The 20,427-nt window shown below is 38.8% G+C and overlaps 1 protein-coding gene across 3 annotated transcripts in view; it reads left to right on the top strand.

Annotated features, from left to right (window-relative positions):
* The window catches only part of RNF121 (ring finger protein 121), an 88,318-nt gene that overhangs the window by 18,909 nt on the left and 48,982 nt on the right, over positions 1–20,427 (top strand). The window contains exon 2 of one of the 3 annotated variants that reach the window (XM_060105562.1): positions 5,889–5,916. The exons of the other annotated variants lie outside the window; for them this stretch is intronic. Within the exon in view, the coding sequence (XP_059961545.1) occupies positions 5,914–5,916 (3 nt within the window). The 5' untranslated portion in view covers positions 5,889–5,913. The remainder of the gene's footprint in view (positions 1–5,888; positions 5,917–20,427) is intronic. 3 annotated transcript variants of the gene reach the window in all.

The raw sequence follows: 20,427 nt of genomic DNA, 5'->3' as shown, positions 1-20,427 counted from the left end.
TTCCCTCTTAGAACTGCTTTTGCTGCATCCCATGGGTTTTGGGTCGTCGTGTCTCCATTGCATTTGTTTCTATGTGTTTTTTTATTCCCTCTTTGATTTGTTCAGTGATCACTTTGTTATTAAGTAGTGTATTGTTTAGCCTCCATGTGTTTGTATTTTTTACGGATCTTTTCCTGTAATTGATATCTAGTCTCATCGCGTTGTGGTTGGAAGAGATACTTGATACAATTTCAATTTTCTTAAATTTACCAAGGCTTGATTTGTGACCCAAGATATGATCTATCTGGAGAATGTTCCATGAGCACTTGAGAAAAATGTGTATTCTGTTGTTTTTGGATGGAATGTCCTATAAATATCAATTAAGTCCATCTTGTTTAATGTATCATTTAAAACTTGTGTTTCCTTATTTATTTTCATTTTGGATGATCTGTCCATTGGTGAAAGTGGGGTGTTAGAGTCCCCAGCTATGAATGTGTTACTGTAGATTTCCCCTTTTATGGCTGTTAGTATTTGCCTAAGACATTATTCTTGTCTTCAAAGCAGTTAAAGTTATGTAACATCCATTTAACATTTATTGAACACATACAGTGTGCCAGATTACATGCTAGTTCTTTGAAATGGAAAAATTAGTAAGAATCAGATGATCCTCAGACCACTTAGGATTGCTAAATGGGAAAAAATATTTGCAAACCGTATATCTGATGAAGGACTTGTGTTTGGGATATGTAATGAACTCTTACAGCTCAACAAGAAAAAGATAAATAATCCAATAAAAAAATGAACAAAAGATCTGAATAGACCAAATGATCTGAATAGACCTATCTCCAAAGAAAATATATAAATGGCCAATAAGCACATGAAAAGATGTTGAACATCATTAGCCATCTGAGAAATGTAAATCAAAACTACAGTGAGATACCATTCATACCCACTATGATGCTATTATCAAAAAGACATAATAACAAGTGTTGTGGATGTGGAAAAATTGGAATCCTCATACACTGCTAGTGGAAATGTAAAATGGTGCAGCTGCTGTGGGAAACACTTTGGCAATTCCTCAAAAGGTTAAGCGTAGAGTTACCATATGACCCAGTAATTCTACTCCAGATATATACTTGAGAAAGAAAAACATATGTCCCCATAAAAGCTTATACACGAATGTTCATAGCAATATTATAATAGCCCAAAAGTAGAAACAACTCAAATGTGTATCAGCTGGTAAATGGATAAATGAAATGTATATCCATACAGTGGAAGATTACTTGTCAAGAAAATTGAGTGAAGTACTGATACATGCTGTAATATGGATGATCTTTGAAGAATATTATGCTACATGAAAGAAGCCAGTCAAGGGACTTCCCTGGTGTTGCAATGGTTAAGAATCCGCCTGCCAGTGCAGGGGACACAGGTTCGATCCCTGGTCCAGGAAGATCCCACATGCCGCAGAGCAACTAAGTCCATGTGCCACAACTACTGAGCCTGCACTCTAGAGCCTGTGAACCACAACTGCTGAGCCCGCATGCCACAACTACTGAAGCCCACACACCTTGAGCCCATGCTCCACAACAAGAGAAGCCACAGCAATGAGAAGCCCGCGCATTGCAACTAAGAGTAGCCCCTGCTCACCACAACTAGAGAAAGCCTGCGTGGATCAACGAAGACCCAACACAGCCAATCAATCAATCAATCAATAAACAAACAAATAAAAATAAATTTTTTTAAAAAAAAGAAGCCAGTCAAAAAAGACATCATATTATATGACTTCATTTACATTAAAGGTCCAGAATAGACAGATCTATAGAGATATAAAGTAGATTAGTGGTTGCTTAGGTCTAGGGATAGGAATAGGGAGTAGGCCAGTGGGCTTGAGCTTTCTTTTTAGTGTGATGGAAATGATTTAAAATAACATGGCTGTTCAGACTATACTACAAAGCTACAGTAATCAAGACAGTATGGTACTGGCACAAAAACAGAAAGATAGATCAATGGAACAGGATAGAAAGCCCAGAGATAAACCCACGGACACATGGTCACCTTATCTTTGATAAAGGAGGCAGGAATGTACAGTGGAGAAAGGACAGTATCTTCAATAAGTGGTGCTGGGAAAACTGGACAGGGACATGTAAAAGTATGAGATTAGATCACTCCCTAACACCATACACAAAAATTAGCTCAAAATGGATTAAAGACCTAAATGTAAGGCCAGACACTATCAAACTCCTAGAGGAAAACATAGGCAGAACACTCTATGACATAAATCACAGCAAGATCCTTTTTGACCCACCTCCTAGAGAAATGGAAATAAAGACAAAAATAAACACATGGGACCTAATGAAACTTCAAAGCTTTTGCACAGCAAAGGAAACCATAAACAAGACAAAAAGACAACCCTCAGAATGGGAGAAAATATTTGCAAATGAAGCAACTGACAAAGGATTAATCTCAAAAATTTATAAGCAGCTCATGCAGCTCAATAGCAAAAAAACAAACAACCCAATCCAAAAATGGGCAGAAGACCTAAATAGACATTTCTCCACAGAAGATATACAGACAGCCAACAAACACATGAAAGGATGCTCAACATCTTTACTCATTAGAGAAATGCAAATCAAAACTACAATGAGATATCATCTCACACCAGTCAGAATGGCCATCATCAAAAAATCTAGAAACAATAAATGCTGGAGAGGGTGTGGAAAAAAGGGAACACTCTTGCACTGCTGGTGGGAATGTGAATTGGTACAGCCACTATGGAGAACGGTATGGAGGTTCCTTAAAAAACTACAAATAGAACTACCATATGACCCAGCAATCCCACTACTGGGCATATACCCTGAGAAAACCATAATTCAAAAAGAGACATGTACCAAAATGTTCATAGCAGCCCTATTTACAATAGCCCAGAGATGGAAACAACCTAAGTGTCCATCATCGGATGAATGGATAAAGAAGATGTGGCACATATATACAATGGAATATTACTCAGCCATAAAAAGAAATGAAATTGAGCTATTTGTAATGAGGTGGATGGACCTAGAGTCTGTCATACAGAGTGAAGTAAGTCAGAAAGAGAAAGACAAATACTGTATGCTGACACATATATATGGAATTTAAGAAAAAAATGTCATCAAGAACATAGGGGTAAGACAGGAATAAAGATACAGACCTACTAGAGAATGGACTTGAGGATATGGGGAGGGGGAAGGGTAAGCTGTGACAAAGTGAAAGAGCGGCATGGACATATATACACTACCAAACGTAAGGTAGATAGCTAGTGGGAAGCAGCCGCATAGCACAGGGAGATCAGCTCGGTTCTTTGTGACCGCCTGGAGGGGTGGGATAGGGAGGGTGGGAGGGAGACGCAAAAGGGAGGGGATATGGGAACATATGTATATGTATAACTGATTAAATTTGTAAAATAAAAAAAAAAAGGTAAAAAAAGAAACAGGAAACAATAACTTATAATACAGCAAGCAGATTGGTGTTTTCCAGGAACTGGGGTTTAGTGGAGGAGAAATTGAGAAAGAACGAGAGAACTCTGGGGATGAAGAAAATATTCTACATCTTGATTTTGGTTGTGGTTACATGAGCATACATATTTGTTAAAAATGATTTAACTGTATACATAAAACAGGTTATTTTTATTTTATGTAAGCTATACCTTAATAAAGTTGATTTTTTAAAAATTCTTGGATATTTTAGGAAACTGAACAATGACTGAATATTTGAATGTTAAGGAGTTCTTATGATTTTATGTAAGATAATATTGTGGTTAATTTTAAAATAAAGAGTCATTATCTATTAGAAACACATATTGATATATTTGTGGATGAAATAATATAACCTCTAGATTTGGTTCATATGATTGTTAGTAGTGGGGAAGGATTTGAGGTATAGATGAAATGATGTGCCATGAGTTGATATTGTTTAAGCTAAGTGATGGGTATATAAGGTACCCTAACATTATTCTCTTTAATTTTGAATATGTTTGAAGTGTTCCACAATAAAATGTTTAAAAATAAAAAAAAAAAAAATAAGATGGCTGTACAACTCTATAAATATATAAACAGTAATTGAACTGTCCACCTGATATGGATGCTATACCTCAACAAAGCCTTAAAAATAAGAAAAGATCCTTGGCCTCAAGATGATTAGAGTCTAGTTAGGGAAACAGAAACAAGTATAAAAAGTAATAAATGTGACCTTATAGGTTTGTGCAAATTGTAAATTTCTGCAGGAGAGCAGAGGAGGAAAGGAATTACTCCACCTGAGGAGATCTACTAGACTCTTAAGCTCCTTGAGAGTGAGAGCTGTTATTTATTGTATCCCCTGTCTAGAGCTTAACATATGATCAGTTAACAGTTGTTGAATGGGTGTGTGAATGAATAAAGTTGGAGAATGTGTCACAAAGGAGGTGATATTTGAGCTACTTCTTAAAGAAGGAATAGAAATGAACTAGACAGTGAAGGTGAGGAAAGAATTCTAAGGAGAGAAGACAGCAGCAGCCAAAGCACTGAGGGAAAAAAGGGAAGAGCACCTTAGAGTGGTAGGTGGTTTAGTGTGGCTGGAGTAAAAGCCATTTATTGGAGGTGGTGAGATAAGTAGCTGGTTACATACCACATTATGAAACACCTTGTGTGTCATACAAAGGAGTTTGGACTTTAATCCAAAGGCAGTAGAAAGTTATCAAAGTTTGTCAAAGTAGGGGGCTGATGCAGTCAGATGTGTGTCTAATAAAGATTACTGTGGCTGCTCTTGTTATGAATCTGTACTGGCAAGATTTGCGTCAGGGAGATCACTCGGAAGTCACTGCAGGTCTAGGAGAGAGCACGAGATAAAGTCTGAACCAAGAAGGTGTGGCAATGAAAAATTGGAGGGAGATTTCATAGGTGGGTAGATGTGATCAGCACATGGATAGTCCAGATTTAGGGCTTTAGGAGTTTCATAGAAAGCTGTAGAAAGTTCTGTTCTGGAAGGGCTCTGTAAGAGGTGACATCTGGGTTGGATCTTTAAGGATGGGTAGAAAAGTATAGAGTGTATTAGAGGCTGGAGTGCATATAGGAAAGAGTAAGAGAGGAGGGCCAGGTGGGGAGGAAGCCAGTCTGAGAAATATGAATTTTATGGGGTAGGAATTGAAGAACCAAAGAAGTGTACATTAGGTGCCCCCAAATTTGATAATTGTTGAATGGGAGAGAGGTCGTTAAACTATTCCTTCCACTTTTGTATAAATTTTAAAAGTTTCTTTAAAAAAGCTTTCCAATTCAGCTGGCCTGGAGGATGTGCTTTTCTGGTGATGGTAGGAGGGGTAAGAGTGGAGGGCAGACAGCAGCCACAGCAGTTATTTTCAGCCAGCATCTACTCTGACTCCACTGCCTACAGTGTGCTGTCCATGTCAGGCTTTTCAGTTAGGCTAAGCATAACCAATGTCTGCGTGATCCCCAGCTGACTTATGAGGTCTGAAAAGTGAGGTAGTTCCACTTTAATTTATTGGCCTGGAATTCTTGCCAGGGCTAAGGAGTTGGAGAAGAATGTGAGTGAGAGGGGAATAGGGAGCTACAAATAGGGGTAGCCTGTGAAACTTTGGACTTCACTTGTAATCCTAATCACTCAGCACACCATAGTATCTGTCCCCACGAGATACAGGGAGCCAGCCTGGTGGTTTTGCTGTACCAGGTTCAGGAACTAACTAATCTCTCCTTTCTCTGGGCTTACACAGCATTTTGTTTATACGTCAGTGGTTATCCTTATCATATTATGTTTAATCTGTCTCACCCCTACCCCCTGGACTGTGGCTACCTCAAGGGCAAAGGTTGGGCTTATTCATCTCTAATGTTTTGTGAAAGAGTGAAGTCTCTAGCTGCATGATTGATCATTCTATAACTTGACAGGAGCAGCTGAGACCTTCTTCATTAGATGGTAAGTTTTATAAGGGAAGAGACTTTGTTTTATGCTTGTCTTGTGATTGAATGAACAGATATTTATGGGCTGTCCAAGATGCCAGGCACATGCTTCCTATGACTTTGGTGTTTGTAGGTCATGACATGTCTGTTTCTTTGTTTGCGTTTGATCATGAATGTATCTAAGCCTTCCTTGAACACAGAATACACATTATTGGCAAATGATTGCCCAATAACTGTATAGTGCTCATAGGAGTAGAGTGAGGTTAGCTTTTCTGTGTGGATTTAGGCAGTGTGAGATTTAATGTGAACCTAAACCTCATGCTGCTTGATCAGGCCCAGTAGAGAACAGAATCTCAGAAGCAGCAGAGCCATGTGATTTGGCAGCTGGGGAGAGAATTCTTGGTGCATAGCTGTGGGGAGACAGCAGGACTCAGGGCTGACTTATCCAATAGGCACAGTACCCAGCGGCCCATAAAAATGTCTTAACTTCTTTTAATCAGAAGAAAAAATGAATATAATTCATCTTGGATTATATTAATGCAGTCGTAAAATATATTTTAAAATATTTTTCTAATAGAGAAAGGGTTCCACAAAGGCAAAAGTACCTAGGGCCCATGAAAGTCATAATGTGGCACTAGCAGGACCTTGTGACTAGTCATTGGCTTGGCCATTTGTGGCCCTAAGCCCTGACTCTGATTTCTCCCATAAGGTCTGTGATCCTCTCCCCATCACTCCTATCCCTATGCCCCATAACGGTGATCTTCAGTGAGTCGTTTTTCTCCTTTATATCTCATTTGTGCCTTCTGTAAAATGGAAACAATTGTGCTCCCTCTGCTGAGTAAATTCATGCTTTTAAAACAACCTAATTATTTCATTTTAAAATCTGTCTTCTCAAGGGCAGGAAAAAAAGTCTGGTTCATCTTTGTATCTCCATGCCTAGCCCAGAACCTACACATTTAGAACAGAAGTACCTTAAATGAGAGTTGAGTAAATGAATAAATGTATCAAACCTCACAGATAGCTTCAGAGGCTTTCTTTAGGCTTTTTCTTTCTCTATGGTATGATTTACATATGTTCTTTATGGTATTGGATATATGGTATTATATATCTCCAGCTACCTTTTTAGTCTTTCTCAGGTTCTGTCAGCAAAATATATAGAGCTATGTGGACACTTAAGAAAATGATGTGGAAAACAAGAGTGTTGCACCATCTTAGAGAGTTAAGAGCCAATGTGAACAATCAGGTACACATGGGGAATGAATAGTCTTTTCAACAAATGATGCTGAAACAACTAGATAGCCACATGCTAATAGGACTCCTGCCTCACACCATATACAAACATTGACTCAAAACAGACCAGTGACCTAAATGTAATAACTGAAACTATAAAACTCTTAGAAGAAAACGGTTATAAATCACTACCAAATTAGGTAATGATTTCTTAGATATGACACCAAAAACACAAGCTATAAAAGGAAAAGTAAATTGGGTGTCATCAAGATGAAAAACTTTTGTATTGCAAAGGATACCACCAAGAAAGTAAAAAGACAACCCACAGAATGGGAGAAAATACTTGCAAGTCATATATCAGATAAGGGATTTTGTATTCAGAATATATAAAAACTTTTACAACTCAACAATAAAAATATAAATAACTTAATTTTAAAAATGGGCAAAAGAGTTCCAATAGGCATGTAAGAAGCTTGGAAATCACCATTCTGTCCTAAGAACAAGTAAAAAGTTGAACAAACTGAAAAATCAACAATTCTTAGATTTTTAAGAGAAGTAAGGTCATAGGGCAAAGGCAAATTGCTGCCCCCCAAATTGGAGAGATGAACAGGTGAATACAGAGAATCACAACTTACAGAAGCAGAAACCTCTGTGGGAACCAGTGCTGGAGAAGGGAAACCTGGATTGTAATTGATGAATTGCTGGAGGCTCAGTGTGGAGAACTCAGAGTTAAAAAACTTCAGGGCGACTCAGTCATTGAGGGCCCCCCACAATGACTTCTCATATATCTATCAGGTTCTTACACTGAGTATTGAGAAAAACCCTTTTGTGCTTTGGGCAGGGGTGGGGGAAAGGAGCCATTTAAAAATACTACAGAGCATTCTGTTCTTCTTAAGGTCTGCCATCAGGGGAAACTTTAACCAGAGCCTAACCTGTTGGGGTTTTATCAGAGCCTAACTGACCCAGGGGAAAGGAAATACCCATCTTTAGTCAGCTGTAGCCTTTCATCTTGGAGAACGGAAATACCCAATTCCAGTCCACTCACACCATCATGTCCCACCTAAGAGGGGTGGGTGAGGCACTGAGAAGCACTTGTGAAGTTCACATTCCAGAGGCACAGACTCACTAAAGGACTGAAACCCAATCATAGGACTATAGAATGCTTCCCCTCCCTCAGCATACCACCACATTACTAAAGGTCTATTTATAGCAGTTCCTTTTACCTGGTATATCATGCCCAGCTATCAAGAAAAAATTACAAGGTATACTAAAAAGCAAAAAACACACTTTGAAGAGACATACCAGGTATCAGAATTAGACCCATCTATGGCAGGGATCTTGGAATTATTAGACAGGGAATTTAAAATAAGTATGATTACCGTGCTAAGGCTCGAATGGATAAAGTAGATGACATGCAAGAATAACTGGGCATTGTAAGCAGAGAGATGGAAATTCTAAGAAAGAACCAAAAAGAAATGTTTAGAGATCAAAAACACTATAACAGAAATGAAGAATGCCTTTAGTGGGCTTATCAGGAGACTAGACATGGCTGAGGAAAGAACCTCTGAGCTTGAGGATATTTGAGTAGAAACCTATAAAAGTAAAAAGAAAAAAGACTAGAAAAAACAAAATAACCAAGAACTGTGGGACAACTACAAAAGTAATGTATGCTGCTGTGATCTGAATGTTTGTGTTCCCCCCAAATTCATATGTTAAACTCCTAATCCTCAAGGTGATGGTATTAGGAGGTGGGGCCTCTGGGAGGTGATTAGGTCATGAGGGCAGAGCCCTCATAATTGGGATTAGTGCACTTATAAAAGAGGCCCCACAGTTTCCTAGCCCCTTGCACCATGTGAGGACATAGCAAAAAGTCAGCTATGAACCAGGAAGCCCTCACCAGACACAGAATCTGCTTGTGCTGTGATCCTGGACTTCCCACACTCCAGAAATGTGAGAAGTAAATGTTTGTTGTTTATAAGCCACCCGGTCAATGGTATTTTATTATAGCAGCCTGAACAGACTAAGACAGATGCATCATGAGAATACCAGAAGGAGAAGAAGGAGAGAAACAGAATATTTGAAACAATAATGACTGAGAATTTTCACAGATTAATGTCAGACACCAAACCACTGATCCAGGAAGTTCAGAAAACACCAAGCAGGATAAATGCCAGAACCCCCCAGTAAATCTAGGCATATCATTTTTCAAATGATAGAAAATCAAAGACAAAAAATCCTGAAAGAAGCCAGAGGAGACAACACCTTAACCTACAGAGGAGCAAGGATAAGAATTACATCCAGTTTATCCTCAGAAACCATGCAAGCAAGAAGAGAGTAGAATGAAATGTTTACAGTGTTGAAAAAAACAAAAACCCCACCAGCCTAGAATTCGGTATCCCATGAAATTAGCCTTCAAAAGAGGAGAAATAAAGACAGACAAAAATAGAGCAAATTTATTGCCAGTAGGCCTGCCTTGCAAGAAATGTTAAAAGAAGTTCTTTAGAGAGAGGAAAATAATGGAAGTCAGAGCCTCAGATCTACATAAAGAAAGGAAGAGCATTGGAGAGGGAATAAGTGAAGGTAGAATAAAAACATTTATTTTACTAATTCTTTTTTTAATGAGTGATTGTAAGTTTTATTGTATCTTAAATGTCATTTTCCATATGTTCATAGCTAATATATAGAAATACAATTTTTGTGTGTATGTTTACGTTGTATTCTGCCACCTCGTTGAACTCTCTTATAAGTTCTAGCCTTTTTTTTTTTTTTTTTGGTAGATTCTTTGGGATATTCTATGTAGGCCATGATGTCATCTGCAAATAAGGGGCAGTTTTATTTCTTTCTAATCTGTACCTTTTATTGCCTTATTTTTCTGGCTAGAAACTTCAGTATTATGTTGAATAGTAGTGGTGAGGGTGGACATCCTGATATTTCGGATCTTAGGGGGAAAGCATTCAGTCTTTCACCATTAAATATAATGTAAGCTATAGGATATTTGTAGATGGTCTTTTATTTTATATATTGTGTTTTTTTTTTTTTTTTTTTTGCTGCACCACACAGCTTATAGGATTTTAGTTTCTCGACCAGGGATCGAACCTGGGCCCTTGGCAGTGAGAGCATGGAGTCCTAACCACTGGACCACCAGGGAATTCCCTGTTTTACATATTGTTGATTGATCTAACAGAATAGTTTTTTCAAAGTAATAATACCAACACTACATTTGACTATGTATGTTTGTGTGTATGTATTTATGGATAAGTGAAATGAATGACAGCAATGATACAAGGGATGAGAGGGAGGAATTAGGATTATTTTGTTGTTATAAGGTACTCAAACTATCTGTAAGGTGGTATAGTATTATTTGAAAGTGGGTTTTATTATTTGTAACTGTATACTACAAACTCTAGAGCAACCACTGAAAGAAGTAAAAATAAAAGTATAGGGAATTCCCTGGCAGTCCAGTGCGCTTTCACTGCCGAGGGCCTGGGTTCGATCCCTGGTCGGGGAACTAAGATCCCACAAGCTGCACAGTGAGGCCAAAAAATATTAATAATAATAAAATTTTTTAAAAAGTATAACTGATAAGCTAAGAAAGGAAAGAGAATATAATCATATAATATTCTCAGTTAAAACTATAAAAGTCAGACAAAGATTGGAAGACAAAAATAGAAACAAAGAATAAGGGCAACAAATAGAAAACAGTAACAAATATAGTAGATGCTAATCCAACTATATGAATAATCACTTTGAACGTTAATGGTCTAAATGCATCAGTTAAAAAACAGAGATTGTCAGAGTGGATAAAAAATACAAGACCCAACTCTATATCTAAAAGAACCCCATTTAAATAAAAGGACACATATAGATTAAAAGTAAAGGAATGGGGAAAGATATATCAGGCTGACAATCAAAAGAAAGCAGGAGTAGCTATATTAATTTCAGATAGAGCAAACTTCAGAGCACAGAAAGTTATCAGGGATCAAGGGGAGCATTACAGGGCTTCCCTGGTGGCGCAGTGGTTAAGGATGTGCCTGCCAGTGCAGAGGACACGGGTTCAAGCCCTGGTCCAGGAAGATCCCACATGCCACGGAGTAACCAAGCCCATGTGCCACAGCTACTGAAGTCCACGTGCCTAGAGCCTGTGCTCCACAACAAGAGAAGCCACCGCAATGAGAAGCCTGCGCATCACAACGAAGAGTAGCCCCCGCTCACCGCAACTGGAGAAAGCCTGTGCGCAGCAACAAAGACCCAATGCAGCCAAAAATAAATAAATAAATAAATAAATAAATTTTAAAAAAGAGGGGCATTACATAATGATAAAGAAATCAGTTCTCCAAGAAGACATAACAGTGTCTTAATGTGTGTGTACCTAACAATAGGGTGTGAAAATACATAGGGCAAAAAATGATAGTATTGCAAGGAGAAATAGATGAATCCACTGTTATAGTTGGAGAATTCAACACTCCTGTGTCACAAAAGGGCAGATCTAGCAAGCAGAAAATTCATGAAGGCAGGGAACTCAATGACACCATCAATTAACTGAATATAATGGACATTTATAGACTACTTCATCCAGCAACAGCAGAATGACAATCTTCTCAAGTTCTCATGGAGCATTCACCAGGATAGACCACATTGTGGGCCATAAAATATACCTTAGGGCTTCCCTGGTGGTGCAGTGGTTGAGAGTCCACCTGCCGATGCAGGGGACACAGGTTCGTGCCCTGGTCTGGGAAAATCCCACATGCTGCGGAGTGGCTGGGCCTGTGAGCCATGGCCACTGAGCCTGCGAATCCGGAGCCTGTGCTCCGCAACGGGAGAGGCCATGACAGTGAGAGGCCCGCGTACAAAAAAAAAAAAAAAAAAAAAAGCCTTAAATTTAAAAGAATAAAAATCGTATATTTTCTGCTCTCAGTGCACAATGGAATTAAATCAGAAATCAGTAACAGGAAGATAGCTGGAAAATCCACAAATACTTGGGAGGTTAAATAACATGCTGCTTAAATAACACATGGATCAAAAAAGAAATCTCAAGAGAAATTTAAATATGTTTGAACTAAATGAATATGAAAGCAAAACATATCAAAATTTGTGGATACAGCAAAAGTAGAGCTTAGAGGGAAATGTATAGTACTGAATGCACATATTAGAAAAAAAGGAAAGATCTAAAATCAGTCATCCAAACTTCCACCTTTGGAAACTAGAAAAAGAGCAAATTAAATACAAGATAAGCAGAAGAAAAGAAATAATAAAAATTAGAGCAGAAATCAATGAAATTGAAAACAGGAAATCTAGAAAAAATCAACAAAATCAAAAGTTGGTTCTTTGAAAAGATTAAGAAAGTTGATAAACCTGTAGCCAGGCTAACTAAGAAAAAAAGAGAGAGGATACAAATTCCTAACATCAGAAATGAAAGAGGGGACATCACTACAGAGCCAATGGACACTAAAGGGATAATAAAGGAATACTATGAGCAACTCTATGACCACAAATTTGATAACCTAGATGAAATGGACCAATTCCTTCAAAGACGCAATCGGTCAAAACTTACACAAGAAGACAGACAATCAGAATTGGCCTATATCTATTAAAGAAATTCATTGAATAATTAATAACCTTCCAAAGCAGAAATTACCAGGCCCAGATGGGTTCACTGGTGAATTCTACCAAACATTTAAGGAAGAAATTATACCAATTCTCTACAGTCTCTTTCAGAAGACAGAAGCAGAGTGAATACTTCCTAACTCATTCTATGAGGTCAGCATTACCCTAATACCAAAACCAGACAAAGATATTATAAGACAACTATAGACCAGTGTCTCTCATGAACATAGATGTAAAAATCATTAACAAAACATTAACAAATTGAAACCAGCAGTGTATAAAAAGGATCATACACCATGACCAGGTGGAATTTATCCTAGGTATGCAAACCTGGTTCAATATTTGAAAAATTAATTAATGTAATCTATCACATCAACAGGTTAAAGAAGAAAAATTACATGAACATATCTATATATGCAGAAAAATCATTTGACAAAATCCGACACCCATTCAAGATAAAAATTTCTCATTAAACTAGGAATATAGGGGAACTTCCTCAACTTGATAAAGCATATCTACCCAAAACTTACAGCTAACATACTTACCTGGTGAGAAGCATGAAGTTTTCCACTAAGATCAGGAACAAGGCAAGGTCGTTCCCTCTGACCACTGCTTTTCAACATCATACTGGAAGTCCTAGCTAACACAATAAGGCAAGAAAAGGAAATAAAATGAATATAGATTTGAAAGGAAGAAATAAAACCATTTTGTTCACAGATGAAATGGTCATCTATAGAAAGGATGAACCAAAAACCTCCTGGTACTAATAAGCTATTATAGCAGGGTTGCAGGATACACAGTTAATATACAAAAGTCAACTGCTTTCCTGTATACCAAGAATGAACAAATGGAATTTGCAGTTAAAAGCACAATACCAGGGACTTCCCTGGTGGTCCGGTCGTTAGAGTTCACCTTCCAATGCAGCGGGTATGGGTTTGATCCCTGGTCGGGGAGCTGAGGTCCTACGTGACTCGCAGCCAAAAACCCAAAACATAAAACAGAAGCAGTATTGCAACAAATTCAGTAATGACTTTAAAAATGGTCCACATCAAAAAAAATCTTTTAAGAAACCCCACAATACCATTTACTTTAGCACCAATAAAAATAACATATGTAGATATAAACATAGCAAAATATGTACAAGATCTATATGAGGAAAACTGTAAAACTGATGAAAGATATCAAAGAAGAACTAAATGGAGAGATACTCCATGTCCATGTAAAGGAAGACTCAATGTTGTCAAGATGTCAGTTCTTCCCAACTTGATCTGTAGATTCATTGCAATCCCAATCAAAATCCCAGCAAGGTATTTTATAGATATCAATAAACTGATTCTAAAGTTTATATGGGGAAGAAAAATACCTAGAATAGCCAATACAGTATTGAAGGAGAAGAACAAAATTGGAGGACTACTTACCCAACTTCAAAACTTACTATAAAGTTATAGTAATCAAGACACTGGTACTGGTGAAAGAATAGACAAATAGATCAGTGGAACAGAATGGAGAGCTCAGAGATAGACCTACGTAAATTTATCAATTGATCTTTGACAAAGGGGTAAAGGCAATACAATGGAGCAAAGAGATTCTGTCAACAAATGGTGCTAGAGCAATCAGACATCCACAAGTAAAAAAAAAAAAAAAAAGTTTCTAGACACAGGCTTTATACCCCTCACAAAAGGTAACTTAAAATGGACCACAAACCTCAATGAGATCACAAAGCAAAACTAAAACTCTTAGAAGATAACATAGGAGAAAATCTAGGTGACCTTGGGTTTGGCAATGACTTTTTAGATACAACATCAAAGGCATGATCCCTGAAAGAAAGAATTGATAAGCTAGACTTTAATTAAAATTAAAAATTTAGGCTCTGCAAAAGAAACTGTCAGGAGAATGAAAGCACAAGCCACAAACTGGAAGAATGTATTTGCAAAAGACCTATCAGATAAAGTATTGTTATCCAAAATATACAAAGAACTCTTTAAACTCAGTAATAAGAAAACAACCTGATTAAAAGTGGGCTAGAGGGACTTGCCTGGTGGCGCAATGGTTAAGAATCCATGTGCCAATGCAGGGGACACGGGTTCAATCCCTGGTCTGGGAAAATCTCACATGCCGTGGAGGAACTAAGCCTGTGCACCACAGCTACTGAGCCTGTCCTCTAGAGCCCAAGAGCCACAACTACTGAAGCCTGCACACCTAGAGCCCGTGGTCCACAACAAGAGAAGCCACTGCAGTTGGAAGCCCACACACTGCAACGAAGAGTAGCCCCTGCTCACCACAACTAGAGAAAGCCTGCATGCAGCAACGAAGACCCAACCCAGCCATAAATGAATGAATGAATGAATGAATGAATGAATGAATGAATGTATATGAATGTGTATATATATATATATATATATATATATATATATATATATGAAAAAAGTGGGCTAGAGACCTTAACATATTGCCTACCAAAGAAGATATATAGATGGCATATAAGTATATGGAAAGATGCCCCACATCATACATAGTCAGGGAAATTCAAATTAAAATGAGATACCACTACACACCTATTAGAATGATCAAAATTTGAGACACTGACAATACCAAATGCTACCAAGGATGTGGAGCAACAAGAACTCTCATTCATTGCTGGTGGAATGCAAAATAATACAACCACTTTGGAAGATAGTTTGGTGGTTTCTTGCGAAACTAAACATACTGTTACCAAATCCAGCAATTGTGCTCCTTAATATTTCCCCAGAGGAGCTCTTATGTCCACACAGAAACCTGCACACAGATGTTTATAGCAGCTTTATTCATAATTGCCAAAATTTGGAAGCCACCAAGATGCCTTTCAGTAGGTGAATGGATAAATAAACTGTGGTACATCCAGAGAATGGAATATTATTCAGTACTAAAAAGAAGTGAGCTATCAAGCCATAAAAAGAGATGGAGGAATATTAAATGCATATTACTAAGTGAAGCCAATATGAAAAGGCTACATACTATATGATTTCAACTATATGACGTTCTGGAAGAGGCAATACTGTGGAGACAGTAAAAAGATCAGTGGTTGCTAGGGATTGGGGGGATGGAGAGATGAATAAGCAGGGCACAGAGAATTCTTAAGTCAGTGAAACTACTCTGTATGATACTCTAATGATGGATATGTGTCCATGAGGACATTATATGTTTGTCCAAATCCATAGATTGTACATCAATAGTGAACTCTCAGGTAAACTATGGACTTTGGGTGATGGTATGTCAATGTAGGCTCTTCAGTTAGAACAAAGGTACTGCTCTGATGGGAATGTCGGTAATGAGGGAGGCTATGCATATTTGGGAGCAAGGTGCGTATGGGAAATCTGTGCTTTCCACCCAATTTTATTGTGAATCTAAAACTGCTGTAAAAAAAAAAAAGTATTTTTTAAAAGTGGACAAAGGATCTGAATAAACTTTTCTCCAAAGAAGATATGTGAATGGCTAATAAGCATATGAAAAGGTGTTCAACATCATTATACATCAGGGAAATTCAAAATCATATTGATCTGCCATTTCACACCCATTGGGATGCTTTTTACCAAAAAGACAATAAGTGTTGTTGAAGATGTGGAGAAATTGGAACTCTCATACACTGCTGGTGGGAATGTAAAATGGTGCAGCTGCTATGGAAAACAGTTTGGCAGTTCCTCAAAAGGTAAAGCATAGAGTTACATATGACCAGACAGTTCCACTACTAGATACATGCTCAAGAGAAATGAAAGCATGTCTACACGAAAACTTGTAAATGAATGTTTGTAACAGCATTATTTGTAATAGCTCAAAACTATAAACAACCCAAATGTCCATCAACTGACGGATGGACAAAGAAAATGTCGTATATCCATACAATACGATATTATTTGGTAATAGAAAGGAATGAACTACAATACCTGCTGCAACACTGAAAACATGCTAAGTGAAAGAAGCCATTCACAAAAGACCACATATTGTATGATCTCGTTTATATGAAATGTCAAGAATAGGCAAATCTGTAGATAGAGATCAAAAGTAAATCATTGGTTCCTTGGGCTGCAGGGAGATTGGAGAGTGATGGCTGACTGATATGTGGTTTCTTTTTGGGGTGGTAAAAATGTTCTAAATTTAAATAGTGGTGATGGTGTCACAACTCTGAATATACTAAAAGCACTGAATAGTACATTTTAAATGGGTGAATTTTACAGTATGTGAATTAGATGTCAGTAAAGCTGTTGTTAAAAACAATTCAGGTGTATAGAGGTATATGACTGTAGGACAAATTGTGGATGTGAGTGCTGGAATGCAATAGCAATTTTTTGAAATGATAATCCTTTTATTTTATTTTTTTAACTTTTTATTTTATATTGGAGTATAGTTGATTACCAGTGTTGTATTTCAGGTATACAGCAAAGTGATTGTAATAGCAATGCTTTTATGTGCATATGAATTACCTAGGTATCTTATTAAATGCAGATTCTGATTCAGGAGGTCTGGGATGGATTCTGAAGCATCTGTTTCTTAAGCTCTCAGGGTGCTGATGCTTCTGGGCTGTGGATCATGCTCATTAAGGCAATAAAGGATTTTTTTTTCCCCAGTGAATGGGGTCCGTCTAAAGAGCCTTTCTGGATCCAGGAGGATTTGTCTAGCATTTTGCATGAAGGCAGAATGTGGTTTGGTGGAAGAGAGGGGCTGAAGGGACAAAGTAACCAGCCTGTGTAAAGACTCAGAGACCACCGAGTATCAGTATTTGTGGGGGATAGGAGGCCTGTTTGTGGTATTACACTGGTGGACCATGAGTCTTTCGCACCTGAGAAAATATCAGTCAACCGCAGATCATTTTCCATTTTTGTAAAGTTTTCTCTTGCCCTCTGCCTGACATTTTTGGTCTAACTTCTTTCAAATCTGGACCTAGGTAGATTGACATGACTAGAGACCTTGCGACATCCTAGGAGGGGAGTGATTGGTTGGCAAAAAGACATTCTGTGTATGGGTCTTAGGAGTGGGAAATGGGCCCATTAATCAGTAATCTTGCCCTGAGAGCCTACCTAATTAGCTACCTGAGCTCTGGACAGGTCACGTTTAGACTGACTGACTTCTTGGCCCCAGATGAATAAACTCATTAATGAGGGAGCAAATAAAGATGTATTTCCAGATGGTACAGGTTAATTATAGGTATAGCTTATAGCTTTCCTTGTTTTTCCACCTGAGCTAGAAGACTGATTTGGATGTAATTTTAAAAATCTTTTCGTTCAGCATGCAAATATTAAAGCCAAATCATGTCTTCACTCAGCATTACTCCACTCTGGTGCTCGTACTACTCCACGAAGTGCTAAATGGTCCTCTAAGCACCAGGTCTAGTCTCAGCCTTAGTGCTTGCCCTTCTGAGCTGTTCCCTGAGCTCTGAAAACATTACTGCCCTGTGCTTCACCAACATTCAGTTCCTTGGCCTCTCTGAGTACTTTTTAAAGTACACTCACTCTCCTAGGAAGAAAGGCGATGAAATCACTTGGTCACTTGGAATACACTTACCCTCACAGCCCCACAATGAAGTCAGAAGACTTATTCTCTATTTTCCAGCAGGAGAAACAAAGGCACAGACAGTAGCATGCTTGACCACTGTCTCATGGAGAGGCGTCCCCATGCCTGGTCCGGTTCTCTGAATCTTCCTTGTTTTCTCTTCAACGGACTTACTTTGCTTCTTTGAACATGTAGTTGTGTTGTGTTGTTTTGTTTTGACGTGTAGTTTTTTAAACATGATTTTCTGGGTGCCTCCAGAAAATGAATACTTCTTTCTCAGATGCTTATTAGGTATTTTTCAAGTGTTTGTTTACACTCCCATTTAAGCATCTCCAGGTGGGGTGCTGGTTTGTCAGCATACTTACTTATTACCCTGTTGGAGGGAATTCTGTTCAATTTCACAAGTACTCAGTGAGTGCTTAATATACACTCAGCTCTGCTATTCTCCTTGAAAGACGAAAAAGCAGTGTATTCTCCTCGGCTGTGTGGGATCTTCTAGGATGGGAGCAAGATAGACATAAGCAGGAGTTGGACTAGGGTGAAGCAAACAAGGCACTGGGCACAAACTTGAAGGAGGCACTCACTCTCAAGGTCATGCAAGTGCAGTGTCAGTACCTGAAAATGTGTGCCTTCTTAACTTTTGAGCTCTAGGTCCCTTGCTTGCACCACCCTGGTCCTGGCCCTGGATTTAAGAAGCAGTTAGGTCACTTGGAAAGCATGTCCAAGATAACATAAGATTGTGGTCCTTAATTGTCTGCTCAGGTACCACCCAGCTGGGCCTTTCCATTTCCTGCATCTACTTGTCTCCTTTTGGAGGGGACCTCTGTCCTTCTGGGGAGATGAAGGACTGAGTCAGGTCACAGGAATAAATTCTGTGAGGCAGTGTGAAGTAGGACAAGGAGGGTGGTTGACTTCATTACCCTGATTGGCTGGGGGAAGCCTTAGGATATTGTTTCTTCCCTCCCCTCCCCTGCCCTCTGTCTTCCCCTCTCCTTCCCTCTCCTCTCTTTTCCCTCTTCTCCCCTCCCCTCTTTTCCTCCTCTACCCTCCTCTTTTCCTTCCCTCCCTCCCTCCCTCCCTCCTTCTCTCTCTTTCCCTCCCTCCCTCTCTCCCTCCCTCCCTCCCTCCCTCCCTCTCTCCCTCTCTCCCTCCCTTCCTCCCTTCCTTCCTTCCTTCCCTCCCCTTCCATTCCCTTCCTTTCCTTCCTTCCTCAGCTGGGACGTGTAGAAACCAGAAAGCCCTCTCTAAGCAATGGTGGACATTCCCAGTACACACACATAAAGGATGCATGGTAAATATGTACTGGTTTTGCTCAGTAGTAGTATGGAGTTCTGCCCATTTTACTTCAAACATCCCACTTAAGGTACTTTTCTGAAGTTATCAGAGGAACAGTGGGAAACTGGGCCTTGAACTTCATAAGTACTAAAGGAATATTTGTTGATTGATTCCTTTGGTGATTATGAGGGCCTTTCTTCTGTATATCAAGGAGCATTTTCAGCTCAGTTCAGTATAAGAATGTATCGAGTGACTTATGTACTGAGGCTTTGGGTATGCTTCTGTATGGCTGCAAGGAAGTAGAAGACTTGAGCTGTGATCTCAAAGAACTTAGTAGTATTCTAGAGCAGTGGTTTTGCAGCTGGGACAATTTTTGTCCCCCAAGGGACATTTGATAATGCCTGTAGACTTTTTTGGTTTTATCTGTGGAGATGCTGCTGGCATCTAGTGGGTAGAGGCTAGGGATGCTGCTAAACATCCTACAGTGTACAGATTCCGCACCCCCCCCCCCCCGCCGCCACCCAAAAAAAAAAACAACCCAGAGAATCAACCAGCCCAGAATCTCACTAGTGCCAAGGTTTAAGAAATCCTGCTCTAAAAGGATAAGACTAACAAATAGAACTGGAACTTTGAGGTTGGAAGGCCACACTGCTACTTTTTTTTTTAACATCTTTATTGGAGTATAATTGCTGTACAATGGTGTGTTAGTTTCTGCTTTATAACAAAGTGAATCAGCTATACATATACATATATCTCCATATCTCCGCCCTCTGGCGTCTCCCTCCCATCCTCCCTATCCCACCCCTCTAGGTGGTCACGAAGCACTGAGCTGATCTTCCTGTGCTAGGCGGCTGCTTCCCACTAGCTATCTGTTTTACATTAGGTAGTGTATATA

This window comes from Mesoplodon densirostris, chromosome 7 (genome assembly GCF_025265405.1).
Source record: "Mesoplodon densirostris isolate mMesDen1 chromosome 7, mMesDen1 primary haplotype, whole genome shotgun sequence".
Lineage (NCBI taxonomy): Eukaryota > Metazoa > Chordata > Mammalia > Artiodactyla > Ziphiidae > Mesoplodon > Mesoplodon densirostris.
The sequence above is the reverse complement of the archived record's forward strand: the minus strand, read 5'-3'. Positions and strand labels throughout refer to the sequence as shown.